The sequence below is a fragment of the Ciconia boyciana genome, chromosome 6 (genome assembly GCF_034638445.1).
Source record: "Ciconia boyciana chromosome 6, ASM3463844v1, whole genome shotgun sequence".
NCBI classification, from domain to species: Eukaryota; Metazoa; Chordata; class Aves; order Ciconiiformes; family Ciconiidae; genus Ciconia; species Ciconia boyciana.
The window spans coordinates 60,674,594-60,692,992 of NC_132939.1; the positions used below are offsets into that span (position 1 = coordinate 60,674,594).

The window sequence follows — 18,399 nt, forward strand, 5'->3', positions numbered from 1 at the left end:
TGGCAATCTCATGTTTAGGTTCAGCAACACCTAGCCACTCAAATAGCCAGTGTAAAGCATAATGTAACCAATTAATTGAAAAAGAAAACCAGAGCAGTAGAAGAATTTACGAATCATTTCCTGCACGCTATCTCTTCATATCTTTTTCTAGGTTTGCAAGAGCCACCATGTCATTAGCTTCCCTTATCTATTCCTTCTCTCTTTTTAAGATAGGTGTTCACACCCATCTCCCACACAATTCTTCAGTTCCCTTCCCAACGCCCTGCACTAGAAAGCGTAGGGTTCAAGTACCTCAAGCCTCCTGAAACTGGCCAAGCTCCACCTTCTCCTATGCATATTCTTGTACAATGAATCATGTGCAATGAACTCTCTCTCACATATTTTCTAGTCTTCTTCCTATCGCTCACCTCCATCACCTCTATCCTTACTCCCTCATTTACCACTTCTCTTTTAGTACTTCGGTCCACCCTTCTCTCTTGTCACAGTCAGAGATGATTCTGAGGTTAAACCACCAATTGCCAAGGTCCAACATAACCCAGATAAAATATAATCAACCAGTGTGCAGGGAGGTGAGAAAGTCTGCGTCTTAGCTTCTGCCTTGGCTGGTTCTGACTCTGGCCATCAAAAGGGCTACCCAGGAAGTTTTTCTGCTTGTATCCCACTACTTTCAACCACCTATTAATTTATTGACCAGCCAATACAGAGCAAATACCAAAGATAATACAGCATATATCCCACCGGCAACCCAGCTACACTGTATATTCTTTACATAGGCTGCCACTCTAAAATTGTAGTACAGATAAGGAACGTTTTGGCCAAATGGCCTTTTTTAGCTAAATAAAATAAAAAAGAAAAAAAGGAGGAAAAAAAAAGGCAATCCTCTGCAGTCTTCCATGCCTCCCCTCCCATAAAACGTTTGTAATGGTAAAAGTAACCATATCCTCAGCCAGAATAAATGTGAAAGAAAATGCTCTTTATCAAGGTTGGGACAACACCAGCATATCAAAGGCTAGAGATAGTGGGGCGGTGGGAGGACACACACACACACCACAAAAACAAAACTCCAACCCCCCCAAAAAACACAGACTGAGGACAAGATCAGTACTGAATTAGAGGCAGAAACTGAAACACAGAGACAGAAAAATCCAATAATCAACTCCTTTGAGCTCATGATTTAAAGAATTTATTCCCCCATGTGGGATTCATTAATGAGGCATACAACTTTTGCCATGGCAAAAAGAAAACTTCGTCTTCACCAGCCTAATAGGAGAGAACAGCAAAGGCCAGAAAGGTACCGCAAGTTGCTCCTGAGAAGGCTTAAAAGGGCTACATAAAAATGCAAAGTAAATACTGTTTTTACTGCACATACTGAAAGACTTAGTTTTCCATAATCTATAGCAGTTTTAAGTCACTGTTCCTTCCTAGGGCAAATGAGGGAATACATAACTTAACTCCAGACTACAAATTTACCTTTGTAGGGCTGTCAAACCCCAGAAATCTATATAGATACGTGACAAACACAGAACTGACAGGTCTGGGACTAGGTATACGAGTATGTGGACAAAGGAAGTGAAGTATATTACATAAATGAACATCTTCCCAGAATGAAGGAGACTGACAACCGTAAAATGAACAGGGGTAGGTTGGAGCGCTCCCCAGCCAGTGAATTCCAGACTGGGATCAGGGTTCTGACAATTCCCAGCCTCCCCAAACCAGGGAGCTCTCACCTCAGTGGGCCATCCCTGCATTTTCCTCCTCTGTATCGCATTTACAGCAAAGGAAGACCTACAGCTCTGGCTGCACAACTACCAAATTGCCTGAGCAGGAAAGAAAGGAACAGCTTGCTTTGCCTGCTGAATCCAGCAAAAGATTTCCTAATTCTCCCATACTAACTTGGACACGAGCAGCAGAAGCCCATCAGTCATGCGTAACTTTTCTGCCTTAAGCCTTATTCAAAGTAACATAGTTTAGGGGATGCTTTAACTAGCTCAGTTGGCAATGAAGCTTTAAAGGTTTCTGATAAGAATAGCCAGCACACAGTTTGGGTACCTGTCCTCAGCACAACAGTACTGATGGGGAAAACAGATGGAAGTTATGGGCGTTTATTATACCAGTTCTGTATCAAATAGGTCTTATATATGTGAAATGTATGTGGCCTCCTTGTGCTATCTGAGGACTATGAGAGAACACAGGATGGAGCATCTGCTGAAGATTACTGATTCTGACCTAATTACATTTGTGAAACATACTGACCCTATGTATCACCAAATTTAAGAAATTTAATAGTTTTTGACCACATTTTCCATGAAATCTGATCCTAGTGCCATGCACGACAAAGACAACTTGAAAATCTTGTGTGAAAACACTATATAACACTATAAAAAGACAAAAGAAAACCTGTTTTTATTTAATTTAAACTAAAATAGAGGTTTTGCTGATCTCAACATGGATGACATTATTTCCAGTTTAATGGCTTTATCCACAGCTCTGCCTTGCATTTTTTTAATTGGGTCAGAAATATGCCGATAGCAGAAATCCATTTTAAAGAATCCAATGACAATAGCACATGCCTTTTTTAGCTTAATGGAAATGAACAAGCTAATTAAACCCAGAAAAGGCAACCAGAATATTGGGAATTAAAGGAAAATATACCTAGCATGTGCTATCTCCTGATAATCAAATGATCTTGAAATTAATATGACAAATGGAATCTGATAACTTTACTCAGAAATTTATAATAAAAATGTTATTTTATTTGTGCAAATAAACACATTAACACTTTTCTAGAATAAACATGCTTCAACTGTATCACAATTTGCTGAAAACCCTCACATTATCTATATTTGATAAAATTTTAACATCTCTCAAACTACACTACCTTGTTAGCAATTCCTCCAACTTGCTGATGCTAATAAGTCACTCTATATAATAAAATGTTTAAAGTCTATTCAGCATAAGCCACAGACTTCAGATTTCTGTTTTCCCATATTGCTTTCTTAGAAATCTCACAAGTGAGGCTGTCCTCTATTTTGCATAGAAAAGCTAAGAAAAGACAGAACTTAACAAAAATCAAAACAACGTTAAAATAGATTTTCAAAATTAGAAATGGATTTAAGCATATATTGAACATCTGCTACATATGAAATAAACTGCCTATAAATAATTTCTACAATATAGGAGAGTAGTACCTGGAACTCGTTTATTTAAAATACTACTTTCTTCCTTGTCCTTACAGACACTTTTAACAGCCACAGAAATCTTAAGCATGTTTATGTAAACTTTAGTGTCGGCTAAAATACCCAGTAGCTGATTTGAATCAAAATATCAACCTCATACTCCTAACAAAAGTAAATTATCTTAGAAGAAATTATGCATTCTTATAGAAATAACAGATCAGTTGTGCACAAAATTTCAGACCTGTTTACAATACCAATCCTTTTACTCAGAGTAATTTTGAGTAATAGACAATGTTACATGTTACAATACATGTTGAAAACACACTGTCCAAGTTCCTTTAAAAACAGTCTTGGAACTATATTTTTATGGGTCTCTTAGAAAAGCAACATCTTATTCTGACAGGATAGCTAATTCCGGTTAAGATGCACTTATCATTAGTCTGAAAAACCTGGTTAGCATCAATGCGTTTATTCTTCCCTTAAGTAATTGTTTCAGTATGAAGTTTTCCTGTGATGTAATATTGTTTATATGAGAACAGTAAAATAAAACATTTCCAAAACACAAAGGTACTGAAAATAAGTATCCTGTAATTGCAAGATATGTTGTGAAACTTAGTGTACAAGTTGCACTTCCCATAAAACCCAAATTGTTAAAAGCAAAACTTGACCATGACATTTTGAAGTAACAAGCTTTTGATAAGGTCTTAAAACTTAAAAATGACAGCAAAGGCATCTAAGAAAATCTGATTAACTAAGAATTTCAATTCAGAGATAAGGAGTTACAAAACCCAAACTGGTCTGCATTCCAGTCATGTGAAAATCAAACCCACAATCATTTAAACTAAAGTGAAAAAGCTACACAGTATTTAAATAACATGTTCACAAAAGTGTAAAACTAACAAATTTTGAAAAGCAATTAATTACCTGTTCACTATTTTCCCATGTAATTGTAAGAGAGCACATCTTTATTTTGCAGCACTGCCCATCAGCTGTAAACATTTGCGTTGCTTCAACATGCTTCAACGCCATGTTTCTGTTATTTTCTGTCTACACTAATTGTTTAACTGTTTGCTTTGAACAAGCCAAATCAACAGCTGGACACATCTTAAGATTCTTGCATGGCTTTTTGGCTCAGTGCAATCAGTAGGAGGTAGGATATTTTTAATTCTTATTCCATATGAAATAAAGGTTTCCCCAAATTCTTTATCAATATGAAAAGCTGTCTCTCTGCATTCATCAACAATCAGCTAACGGAAAAGGCTAGTGGATTTTGCCAGCAGTAAAAGACCTAATCACGGCAAGATCAAGTCAGCTGTCAACTACAATCAGCTTGATTCATTGCACTTTTCATATTCAATGGAAAATGTTGAGCAATACACATATCTTTCACAGTTATCAGGTTAAACTGAAAATATAAGAATACAGACAATATAGCTTTAAAAGCACATGAACTATTTGTTCCATTTGTATTTTTGTAGTATTACCAACTCAGTGCAAAAACTGAATACTGAAAAGATCAGGAAAATCATTACTTTTTGTTTTTAGTTTTACTGTTTAAAGTGTCAGAAAACCATGCCACCTGAAATTTAAGAAAGAGTTTCTTTATTAACAGAGACTGCCTAAGATAAAAGGCAAACAGTACAGTCAGAATAGATACCAGTTGTATGCAAATAACCTTTCCAGTGTTTGCTATATGCTTTTCCCTACGTACTTCAGCTTTTTCTTAAATCTTGCATGCAACAAGCTGAATACATGAGCCAGCGATAAAGCTAAAGCATGTGCATAATAGCATAAATCAAGAGGCTGCAAGTCAGAGAAGACTGCAGCAAGCCAAAACCTAGACCTAACGATTTTTAAATATTAAACATTAAAGAAAATACTAAACCCCATTAACAATTTCTTATGTATCTAAAAATTATGATATAGTAGAAGATAAAAAACATAAAAAGCTGTAGTTTACCTTGTCAAACTCACGGATGACATGCAAGTTCACCCTCCCTTCATACTTTCAAGAAAGTAATTCAAGCATGATTCAGTGCACTTACACAAGAGATCCAGCCAAATGGGTCTCCATAAGGACACTGAAGAACTGTATGTCCAAGCACAATACAGTGAATATTTCAGCTGCATAAAGAACAGGCTTATTTTTAGCAAGCAAGAAAAGGTATGAGCTGTAGAGTAACATCATCCAGTAGGAATAAGAGAAGAAAAACAAGTTCAACTCCCTTGCTCCTAAATTAGCCAGAGGGACTTTCATTTTCTCTGCTTTGATCTGAGGAAGACTGCAGGGGGAACAAACCTAACAACAATTGGATCTGGAGGCAGCTGTGGAGACAACAGAGAAATGGAAAGGTTCACTTGCCTGGGAAAAACATATGGGTGGGAAATAGGTATGCTAGGTGTCCAAAGGCTAGATGGACAGGAAACTAAATGAACAAGTCAGTGAACATGGAAAGGTATGTCAGAGAAAGGAGGCCACAGCAGCACTGCACAAGAAAAAACACAGAAACTGTGGAAGTGAGGAGAGGAAACACTAATCTGCAGGTGACACAGCTACATAAAAGAGAGAATTCCAATGGTGGCCTGAAAAGGAATAGTTGGCCTTGTAAGTACCAGAAGAGTCTCCTGCTCAGAACTGAAAGCTGCTCAGACAGAGGGGCAGTCTAAACTCTCAAGCTTTCACAATTAAGCCCTTACAGCTCTGCACTGACACAGTGAATTTCATAATCTGTCTCCTGTAAGGAACTACAGAAATAAAGGAAAGGACAAGTCCCATCTTCCTTACAATAACTTAATATTAAAATATTTGGCTTAACTAAAAACGATACCAATGTCACTGCAAAAGGATGCAACTGTGACAAAAGGCATTGAAGTTTGCAGCGCTGGTGTAAGGACTGTGAAAGCACAGCAATACTTCATGAAAAATAACAAATGAACTCTTTAAGTAACATTTACTTTATGAGCTAATGTGTATAATGTTATGCGTCAGCTGAAGCACTCATTTATTCTAAACTATTCTACTTTTATATAAGGGCCAAGCAACTCAGGATCTCTTATGTGCAGTGACAGCTGGAGGCAATTCTCCATATGCTTCATTTAGTTTGAAATCTAGGGAAAAGAGTGAATTGTATTGCTCCATGTTCACAATACAAATATATGAAAATACGTACCATAGTTAGAGGTTAAACAAACAAGCAGACAGGACTTCTCATCCTCCCCCTTCCATGGACATGTGCAACTAATTATTGCTGTAAAACTGCAAAGCCATGCCTGAGGAAAAGCAAAGTCAGACCTGTAAAAGTGGGAACTAAAGGTGTAGATTGAGTAAATGGTGCACTTTAAGTCTTTCCTCCTCTGCAAAATGGGAAGCCACCTGTTGGTTGTTGAAAAGTACATCTCTGTTCCCTGTAACTTGTTGAGCAGAACTATCTTTGACGCCCAGAAGAGCAGAACTACAAAGTCTGTATACAAGTGAGTGTGTATAAGTGTCTGTATACTACAAGTCTGTATACCGTGAGTATCTCTCATATCCATAGCCATCTAGGTAGATATTTGGGATCTATAGTGACAGAGATTAAAAATTATGTAAATACATGGAGAAGACATGGAGGAAAACAGTCCTTTCACAAATGCTCCAAGTGGGTTCCAAGAGCGTTTCCTGTTCCCAATTAGTGAAACTATCTTTAGACTCCTCAAAACAAATGAAGTCAGATATTAAGAGGTAATATTAGTCATAAACTAATGCCATCATAATTAAAATTATAACAGGAAAATGATCACAGAATAAGTGTGATGAAACTTATCAAATTATATTCATAAAATGTAAGTATCTAGTAACTTTGTCCCTTATGAATTGAAATATATTTGAGATTGCACAGGACATGTCAAAACACTCTTCATGACATTCCAAATCCAAGAATAATGTGATTCTGCCTAAAAAGTTTACAAGAGGCCTTAGAGTGAGGTATGAGGTCAGGATCCCCTACAGTTTCATAGAAGTTCTTCCTATGAGATCACATAGTCTTGTAGAGATGTTACCCTACATAACTGTCCTTTACTGAGGTGTGAAGAGACTGGGATTTCTAGTCCAGCAAGAATTCAAAAGCTATTTGTATGCATTAAAATTAGCTTTAGACTGTAATTTTTTTTTTTACTTCCTAATTTAATTTTTTTTCCCTTAAGTCCTTTAGTTCGATTAGTTTTTCTATTTTTTGAAGAGCAAGATACTGCCATCTGTCTGGAAAATGCTTCAGACAGACTTAATGAAGAACTGTATCAGTCTGAGGAGAATCCAAACTCTATTAAGCTGACCCAGGGCTTGAACTAGAAGTCTGATGGTGCAGAAGGCTGCTGCAGGGGCAGCAAGGCTCCCCTCTCTGACAGGTAAAAATAATTTTAGGAATGTATGTCTTAGACAAGGGAACACCCTTGACTGTAGAAGTGGCAGATACCATCATTTTTGTCTCCTTAAAAAAAGCAACAAACAAAGTTGCAGCAGAAAACTGGGAAAACCTGGATCTGATTTAATTACCAGGTTTTTTACATGGTCAAAATGTTCCAGGAAGCCTGAAAGAAAATTTTTTCAGAAAAAAATTTTTTCTCTGCAAACTGTTAGAATTCCTTTTGCCTAAATTTCTTATCATCATCTTTTAATGGAATTATTTACTTAGACTTTGCTATGAGACCCCTGAAAGAATCTAGATTTCCAAGACTGACATAGTTACTTGTTTGTTTTAAACAAATTTGATTAAAACCTGTCTTATGTGAATGGCAGCCTCTTCCAAGTACGTTGTTGAATGTTACAAACAGAAAGTACTTAATACTTACAATCTTATATTAAATTGAATTTGCAGCTCAGGTTTGAAGAACAACTATTCCAGACTAAGCTCTTTATTCTTCAACATTTCAAATGAGAAACTCCAAGCAAGTACATATAATGTATTTCTCTTCTCTTGAGGTTACTACTTGTGTTAAAAATTTAACTTGTTTGCCTTTTCCCTCACAATTAGATTTTGTCATATCTTTGCCTGACAGGCTAAGGAAACCTAAAGTATTTTGCCTGTGCAAGTATACTTGTAAAACCATTCAGCCATCTTTGAAAATTCTTTAATCAGACACTTTTTAGAACACATTTAAAAAAAATTTAATTGTCATAACAAAAATATGACAAAAGGTATATTAGATGTTTAATGACTTTTTACCTAGTCACACTTGTATGGATCAAATGGTTAAAACTAATGAACAACATACGATTCTACTCAAAGATTTTGGCACCACATATAAAGCTATCTAAACTCTAAGCCTAAAATTTGACAAGTCACATCACAGGAACTCAAAAGCAGTGTAGCTTTACTACTGCCACGATGGAATAGGATACAAAGACCGACTGCATCAGATGGCTACCTACTCTCCGTCAGCAACCATACACTCTCTTAAGTTAAATCTGTACTATTAAAAACTGCTTTGCATGTACTTATATGTAGAAGTTTTAATCTACCTGTTAATGGAATTTTCCTAAGCAATTCCCCCAGCATGAAAGTATAAGAGTCTCCTGAATCTAAAACAGTTGGACTACTTGCTGTAATTTTTTTGCTAAAAGCCTGATTTGAGCCACTTTTAACGGTAATAGCGAAGCTCAGTTCTGTTATCTAATCAGCACAAAATTTTAATCCTCAACTTTATCTATTGGTCACAGCTTCAAGACTAAGAAAATTTACAGGAGTGTGATTCTCCAGTTTGCGATGATGGTGAAGTTTCCCTCCTCTACATGAGTTTCTTTTACACTAAAGCTAACACAAATTTCACAGTGAGAGATAAAATCAGGTTCCACTTCGTATTTCTTGGCAAAGGCTTCAGTCAATATCTATCAAGAAAAAAGCTTATTGATATCAGTCTCTCGAAATCAGGGGAGCAATTTTAATATCAGAAACAGCAAAAATAAGTTAGAGAGAGACCAGAAACTGACATTTTATTCTTCCCAAGTAAATTACCAAGTAGAAAAATAATTAAAATCAAGCAACTACAGCAAACGAGTATTGTCTTCGTATACAGCCTGTCTTCATTACACTAATCTACTTCTATTCAGTCCAATACACTTTACTTCCATCATGTTCCTGAACCCCACCCTTTTTTCCTCCTGAACTGTATCTCCTTTTTTGTTTTCTCATCTCCAAGAAATTTCTCTGTTATCCGATTACCTTTTCATCTGGACAACTGTCATCATCTGGTCAGTCCTCTTTCTGGGACTTCCTTTAAGTATACATCTCTGATCCACTTTTCCTACTGATGACTGGCAGCTGCACCACGACGGGTGGCTCACAGTCCCTCTCCTGTCTATCACTGACCCCCAGTGGTTACAATTATATTTGCTCTGTCTCACTGTTTTCAGACCGCTGCTGCTTCTATGGAATGAAGCTTGGATCATACTAGGACATCTGGAAGCAAACAAGACCCAGCATTGTATGATCACTGTTTCATGGCCACTGATCACAGAATCAAAGAATAATCTAAGTAGAAACGAGCCTCTGGAAGTCACCTGGTTCAATAACACCTGCTTGGAGCAGTTCAAGATTGCGCAGGACTTTATTTAGCTAGATGGATATTCCACAGACTCCGGGCAATCTGTTCCAATGTCTGTTACTCTCATTGAGAAAACATTTTTCCCATTATTTAATAAGAATTTCCCTTGCTACAACTTGTGTTCAAATCGAACTGGCTCAGTTACACATGCAAGAGAAAGGAAGAGGAGGAAGAGGCAGCGCTTCTCAAAAAAGAGACTCCCTCTGGAGACACTGTCCAAGCTCCCTGGCAAAAGGAAATGTTTAGTTATGTAAGTCTTATCTCCACATATCTGTACCTTTATGTAGTGGTGGAAAGAGATCAGGCCCTGATTACAGCATAATTCCACTTCCAAGAAGGAAAGTTGTAAACAAAAGCAAACCCCAAAAGGTCACCTCAGGAATAAGAGAAGTAGTCAATTTACAAAACGTCATGTACTTTTTCCTTTAGACTTTGTTATGCAGAATGCAAAGCTCTCAGATGAGCCCTTACAGATAAGTATTCTTTTTACAACGATGAATGTTTCACTGTTTGAAGAGACCTAGCCTATTCTATTTTTAACATTAAATCTTTATTTGGAAGATAATCTAATGAAACTTAAGCATTTATATAATGTGATTTTAAGCTAACCATTATTTAAACAATTGCTGATCAGGCACATATAGTTTCAAAGAAGAAAAAAATCCTATTGCATATGACAAAATGCCAATTAATAGTATTATCCAAATTGAATTTCAGACAGATTGCCCATCTTTTTTTCCAAGACTATTGATTCAAACATTAAAGCAAAGATTCATCTTAAAGTTTTCTATGCATGTCACACTTTCAGCTCTATCCAGATATTAAGTAAAAATCAATTATTTCATCATTAAAGCAGTACACATCATAAAAATATACCTGAATGCAGAATGGTAAGATTTGACCTGTCTTCAATGTTCCATTGGTTTGTATTGATATTAGGGCTAGTCTAACATTCAGTATGCCAGTAACAATGAATAAGCCTAATGCATTACGTAAGTGTAAGCTGATTAAATCCTTGATCCTGAAGCCACCTCTTTTTCCCCCTCCCCCTTTGATTTAAAACTTGATACAATTGAAAACCTTAGTTTTATACACTTTCAAAATCTAATTTGTACCATTTTTGGCATAAAACCCACCACAATTTATACTAATACAACCTCTTCGTGTTTTAGTCTTTCTTGTGTTTTAATAATTTCCTAAACCTGGTAAAAGTCCATTTTAAAGTGATCAGTTCCCTAATAATTTTTAATTTTGTGGCCAAACTTTTGTTTTTTTTAAAAAATATCTACTGAATGGCACGCAGGCAGTAGTGTTATTCAAGTTACCAGGTCTGAGCTTTACCCATAAAAATTAACAGCAAATTGAATTAAATACAAAGCCATGCTATCATAAACTTTAGTGCTGCCAAGAAGTGAGATTATAAGGCATACTGCACATCCCAGTCCTAATTTCCAAAGATATTATGTCTCAAATCAAGTATATGTGCCACAACGTACATGGAGGAATAGATCAGGGGAGGTCATGAAAGAGTTATGTCCCCCTAGCACATTATAGCACTATGATCTCACTACATTGTCAATATGACAATGGAAGCAGGATAAACAGATCGGTGCAGCAGAGGATATCAGCTACTGTTCTCTACAGAAAAGGAACGTAGAAAGCAATACATGATTAACTGTTTTGAATAGGGAAAAAAATTCCTTCTACTGGGCCCACATGCCATACACAAAATGAGCTGCTAAGAGCTCCAAACTGAGTGAACAATTTTGTTGCTGCATATTTAAGTGTAAGAGTGTGTGTGTGTGTGTTTTTGATGCCAATTATCAGGCAATATACAAGCACAGAATTGTTTAATCTGCACAATAATTTTTAACATTTTATTCTTTTTTTCTTTAAGACATCTCAGCTTGAAAAACCTGATTTGTTTGCTTTTAAACTTTTTAAGCATTATTTTACCCTGAGAAAGAGCCCTATGCATATTTAGAAATTGACAGTGCTTCATGGAGACACAATACAACTATGAACTGGTGAGCTCAAATCTTTTTATTGAAATTTAAAACTGTTTAAAAATAGTCAACTATAGCTACAGTGCCTCAGTAAAGGCAGCAGAACAGCCCCGAGTGAATGAGAGCAGAATATGCTCTGTAGAGCCTTCATTAGTATTGAGGATGAGAAGAGAGAGAAGAAAGTAAAGTGAGTTTCAGCTCAGGAGCAGGTGGTTTTCAAGCCATGGTAATTTTGAAAGAGATGTACTATGTTCTACTTGTAAAAGAGAGAATGTTCAAGCCAGGATTCACTGAATGCCACCAAACAGGTTGCCTATGCTATGTAATATGTATTTTAAATTAGAAACCTAGTAATATTTCAGTAAAAAAAACCCAACCAAACACAGAAATGAACCAAGTGCATAAAAAACAGTATAAAGAGGTGTCTCTGAGGAGTATGCAACCTCTTCTACCAGCATCTGAAAACATCTCAATCCATAGATACATTCTCATGTTTTAACATATGAGGCTATGTCATGAATCAATACCAGTGAGATAAATCAAACAAGAAAAGATGTCTGGACAGGCAATAGCAGTATGAAAGAATAAGGTAGCTGTTTTTTTCTTCACACAGGATGAATAAGACAGAGGAAGACAGATTAGAAAATGCAGTAATTAATAAGACTCCGGGGGCTTCTCACGTCACATAAGTGAATTTCTTTCTAGACAGAAAATTTAGAGTAGTTAATGAAAAAGCCATATTCTCCCATTCACTTTATAACAAACACAAACAATCAAAACAGAACAAGATCTATGCATTTTCCACCAGTTTACATCATAATAGATCTTGAAAAACAAGAATTTTAAAAACATCAAATATTTGAGTGAAATTGATCCAAAACCTTTAGGATTTTTTTTACATACCCCATTCTCTGTGCGTTTCTCCAAAGGTATATTTATGCCATTTCTTTGATTTTGGGCTTGACGTCCACCTAAAAGTAAAGTATCACTCAGTGCAAAGTTCAGTTTTCAACACAAATAGTTTTCACTCTTGAACCTGTTCAAGAATTTTTATATACAGCTTTTACCTGTGAATTTTTATTCTGCTAGTTCCAACTCTTTCTTATTAGGTTATTCTTTGTAAGCAATGGAGTCAGCAGAAATAAAGCATTTACTTCACAGACTTCCTCTGTTAAAAGTACAGACATGCAGCTCTACTTTTCTGACTTGTGTTTAGGCAATGATGTCATGAAAGGGAATGTACTGAGCGTGACTACTGAAGTTTCATATTTCTGTGTCCCCAAGAAGCAGTAGCTTCAGTTGAATACTTTATAAATGAATACAATAGAGGAAGCTTTTCTAATGCCTTATAAACAACTTTAATCTACAAATTGATCCATAGGTGAATGATTAATTAAAAAGCCTTGCATGCGTGGTTCAGAAGCAACATTTTCCTTGTACATGAAACTCTGTTGCTTCAGGTGTATCTTAAAATTTCTTAACATACTTTAAATTTGTATTGCCCAAAGGATGACTGAGTATTTTACAAAGTACCTTATTAATACAAAAATCCCTCATACATTATTGGGCCTGCTACTTCTGGCATTCAAAGCAACCAGGAACCACTTAGAAATACAAAAAGAAACCCCAGCTCAAAGCAATAAGAACTCAGCCAAGACTTGAAATTCAGTTGTTAGAAGTAGTCAGATTAGTTGAATGAGTAAGGATAATCTGAGTATGCAAATATACATCTCGCTTTGAGATACCTGTCCTATCCTTCAGACAGTCTGACAGCCATTAAGTATATAACGCACAGCCTCAAAAGTCTTCTCATAAATTAAGTACAGTCTATACTAGATAGATCAGAAAACTGAAATCCTTCTATTTTTTTATTCCAGTCTTTTAAGAAAGTCCCACTTAAGACGGCACTGTTTTATATAAACACTTTTCCTGTAGAACCAAGCAGACCAGCGATTTTTCAAAGTGCAAATTATCACCACTATTAAATATATCTACATGAAGTATTGATAAAGTAAAGACACTGAGACCTCTGCCAATGATGTCTGTAAAATAGATTTTAGTTTCTAAAGGAGGCAAAGTAGTTTACTGAGTCTTTTCTCTGGTGCAACTGAAAGAGAACAGGAGGTCAAAAAGAACAAATCTCATGCTCTCAAAATGTAGGGACTCTCTCTCAACAAGAAAAAAAATGCATTAAGCTTGTAACACCCACCAACGTTTTTGGATCAGTATTAAGCAGAACAGAAACTGATCTTACCACAATGATATTACTCAACAGACTGGTAGAAATTATTCTAGAGAAGCGAATTTGAGAACATGAATAAATGTGCCACTGAGGAAGGGTCAATATGGCTTTGGCATAAGGAAGCTGTATTACATGTATCTACTGAAGTTCACTGAAAGAACTGACAATCAAACTCACTTCAGAAATCTTTTAAATATGTTTAGGTAACAACACTACAGAATAAGTGTACTTACTCTGTTCATTACTTTCAGCTGGTGACTCCTCATGACGAAGAAAAAATTTCACCTCTTCTCTGCGGGGACCCCATTTCTGTAGGTGGTCATACATCATGTGATCAAAGGGTATGGGACGTTCTAAAAGTACAAGACCAAAAAACTTACCACAACTATTTTGAATTAAGCAAAGTTTTCTAGAACTCTCATTAAGAATCAGAATGTCCTTTTTGGTAGCAATTCAATCTATCCAATGTATTTTGTCTTATGCAAAGTCAAAGAAACAGGCACCAACAGCCAATAGTTGCACTGTATTAAAAGCTAGCCTGTTACTGTAACATAGCTCACTGCTTAACAGCAGTACATAATCAGTTTGCAAAACCATACAAAAAATACCAGTGTTTAAAAACTCTAATTTAGGAATTCTGCACCACAACTTTTTTCACAATGCTGATCTTTGCATCTTTGCTCCCCATCACCACCAGATGGATATTTTGTTCTATTATTAAAATGATTCATTCATTTTGAACCTCCGGGTTTCCACTCAGACTAAAAGCCTTACCATTATATTGACATTTCATCTCCTAAGAACTTGAGCAGGTGCTCCCACTCCAATACACTATGCCAGACATTAACTTCCAGCATATGTGGAATTACTGGCAAATCTTTGAACAAATAAAGGCTAAGTTCTATGCAGCAGCCAGTCTCTTTGTTTTCCCCCAAAGAAATGTAAAATATTCTCATAGTGATTTCTTCCACATTGATCAAATATATTATTACTAAGAGGCTGCACACTATATATTTAGTATTTCAAAATGAAACTACATTTCAAAAGCAAAGTTTTTACTGTTTCCATAATCATACTTGCATTTATTTTTAAATGTTTTCATTAAGGTAAGAAAATCTTCCTTTTAAGATCTTTTAAGATCTAATACTAAGCATAGTATTAGAAGATATCTTCTAATCAGAATAAAATTTTACTAGAAGAGATTTAATTAGCTTTCCTACATGCAGCACCATGTCAAACCAATATTACTACAGAAAATCAGGCTTGGATGGAAACCAAAAGGTGGAGCTTGTGTTCCTCATTGTTAAAAGCAAAATGCTCTCTGCCCTCAAAACCCAAACCACAGTATCTCCTACCAGACAGAGCACCACTAACAATTTGTTATCCATTTCATACTTAACCTATTTGACATGAAAAGGCAAAACAATTCAATGATATGACAGGTATCTTGGGGAAAGCTTGGAGAAACCACATCACAAATATACCTTTTTATAATGAAATTTACCTAAATTTATATGCATTAGAAACTATATAAATGTATACATGTCTTGATACTCTTGGGATACTTAATTGTAGTCTTTAAAGAACAATACATTTTCATCACTTGATTCACAATGCATTTAATACAATAAAGCATCTTGTCACAATCTGTCACGTCAAATAGCTATAGTGATTAACACAGTTTAGCCACAGTTATATCTAGCTGCTTTCAACAGGGAAAGGTCATTTAAACCACAAGCTAATTATATTCATTAGCTGACTGGTTACCTATCTTCCTAAAAAAAAACCCCTACAACAACAACAACAAAAAAATCACACCACCTGGATTTAAAATAGGTGCTTTTCTTTTCTTTTTCTTGTTCCTCACTCAAGTGGACTCCAAGAAACGTTGTCAATAGTGTTTATGCACACAAGAATAAGGTCAGTGGCTTATTACAACTCAGTTCTTGAAAAGGCATTTTAAAAACATGATTTTCAGGTTTTTCAACTCCTAAAGTAAGGTAAGATTTCAAGTGCTTTGAAGCATATCCACTAAAATTGCAGCATAAGTGTTCTAAAGATCCGAGTGTAAAAATATTTAAATGGTTTAGTTTAGAGACTTTAGGACATAGAAGATAAGAATTTTTAGGAATTTTTCCCAAATAAAAAAATTGCTAGGTAAACCTAGCAAGAACTGAAGCTTGATAACAAAGTACCAAGAAACTGGATATCTGAACAGGGTTGGGCTAATTCTGGAATGGTGAGGAGTGGCTGCAGCATCACTCCCAGTTAGGCTGGTCTCCCATTAAAAGTAAGGCCCTGATCCCGGAGCTATTCAAAATAAAAGGTTTCATTTACATAATGTACCTTGAATAATCAAGGCTAATATTTTTCAGACATGACCATGGAGAGAAATAGGAAAGACATTTTCTACTACTTTTGTAATTCTTCCACAAAAACAATTCAGGATATGTTGCCCTAAAGGGCAGAAAACAGGTTAAAATGGTAACAGCAACATCATCATCGCTGAAACAGAGAAAAGAAAAATGAAGAAGCACTAATCATTCTCTGCAACTTAGCTACATTAAACAGATCCAGAAAAGAAAGAGGAAGAAGAAATGGACATTAACGCTTGACATAAGACATGATGAGAATTGAAGTCCCCATTCCTTCCTTCAGTTGAAATCCTTTAAATCCAGAAAAATTGCAGGAAGAAAGCATGATCTTGTATTTGCTGTAGGTTAGGATAACACAAAGGGATATCTTCTGGAAATAGCTGTTCTTTAAGAATCAAACCCAAAACCAACAAAAAACCTGCAGTTAAACTTTTCCCAGTTGTTATAGCTTCAGACATATTTGTCAATAACTGTTTTCACAATACTATTTCAAACTTTAATTCTAAAGTTTAAATAGAAGAGAATGAAGAAAAGGTGAAATAGGAGAATGGGTGTAGAGTAATAACAAACAGGTTGGATCCCTATACTTTAACAACACATTAAAAAATTATCTAGAGAATGTTTATTTTCATTAATAACTACGTGGAAAACCATGATATATGCATATATCCATAATTATTTGCAAAAACTGCCTTAGATTTTAAGTTGGATGAAAACTATGAAAGGCTGTTGAGAACTGAGCTTGACTCCTTTCTTTTTAAGTAAAAGTTTTGAGGATGCGCTAGTTTTAAGTATTCTGAAATGATTGCAACACCCGGAAAGACCAAAACACAGATACCACATCAATGTTTTAGAACAGAACTGCAAAAATCTTTCTGTTGGAACTATATACCCACAGTTTAAAACAAAATGTTTCAGACTTCATAATCAGGATAAAAACAGATTCTAAGTATCCTGCTGTTCATAATAAACACATTTACGTCTGCTATACATGAAACCAGAATACAACGTAATGGATTACCTCCATAGTGGGGGAGTTCACTGCAAGATCAGGAACGAGTCTTTCCCCCCTCAGGTGTGCAGAAGTACACTTGTAGTAAACAACTATTTATTTCACGGTCACTTGCCTCTATGTTACAACTAAATTCAGGAAGACCAATTAATACCAATTGCTGAAGGGCATTCCCGATGTAAAGGAAGTAAATAATTGAGTACTGAGTGGATTTAAAGGTTGAAACCCATTCTCTCTTAAAACACCCTACAAGTTCTGGCGTCACACCTGTCTTTTAACGTCCTTACCAACTGCAATTTGCAATAGGTGGGGAATGAGGAAGAATATCCTGTGGGGTTTCGTCTCCTGTTATAGCGTGAGAAATCTGTGCAAAAAGAGGAAGCTTCAAACTGACAAAGCACAAGGTGCTACAAAATGTACTGATATGAATGCTATTGGCATGAATTGCATAGGCATGAATGCTATTGACTTTTTCAACTATTACTCATCTCAAGAAACTGGAAAGGAGGGGGAACAGAGAATGAAATACAAAAATCAAATGCAAATAAACCAAATGCTTATGCCATGCACCTGCGAGAAGAATCAGTTTCTTAACTCTAATACAAACAATACCTGAACTATTTTACAACTCTTGGGAAGCTCCTCAACCATTTGCCACACAAAAGCTAACATAATAAATAAACAAATATGTTTTGCAACAGCTAAGCTATTGTAATCCTTCTCTGAACTCTAGAAATTGTACATAATTTTTTGAGCCAAACTTGCATGGAATTTAATAACATTTTTGTGGAAGACAAATGGTCTATCTCTGTCACCCTCATTTATGTACAAATAAGTATTTCTCATTTATTTGTACATACACATTCAGAAGATGAAGATTATTAGGAGACAGTATTTTGTTAGATCGATACAGTTTAGGAAATGGACAAGTTTTGGGCACACAAACTGGTTTTTTTATCCGATAATAAAACTACAAGCTACAAGCCCCATTGCTTTGAATTTGAGTAGA

General features: G+C 35.7%; 1 protein-coding gene across 5 annotated transcripts in view; it reads right to left on the reverse strand.

Annotated features, from left to right (window-relative positions):
• PPP1R13B (protein phosphatase 1 regulatory subunit 13B) overlaps positions 1–18,399 on the reverse strand; it is a 75,447-nt gene that overhangs the window by 24,480 nt on the left and 32,568 nt on the right. For all 5 annotated transcript variants that reach the window (XM_072863582.1, XM_072863581.1, XM_072863584.1 and 2 more), the window contains exons 3-4: positions 14,237–14,356; positions 12,665–12,732 (exon numbers count right to left, since the gene is read on the reverse strand). In XM_072863582.1, coding sequence (XP_072719683.1) covers positions 12,665–12,732; positions 14,237–14,356 — 188 coding nt within the window. The remainder of the gene's footprint in view (positions 1–12,664; positions 12,733–14,236; positions 14,357–18,399) is intronic.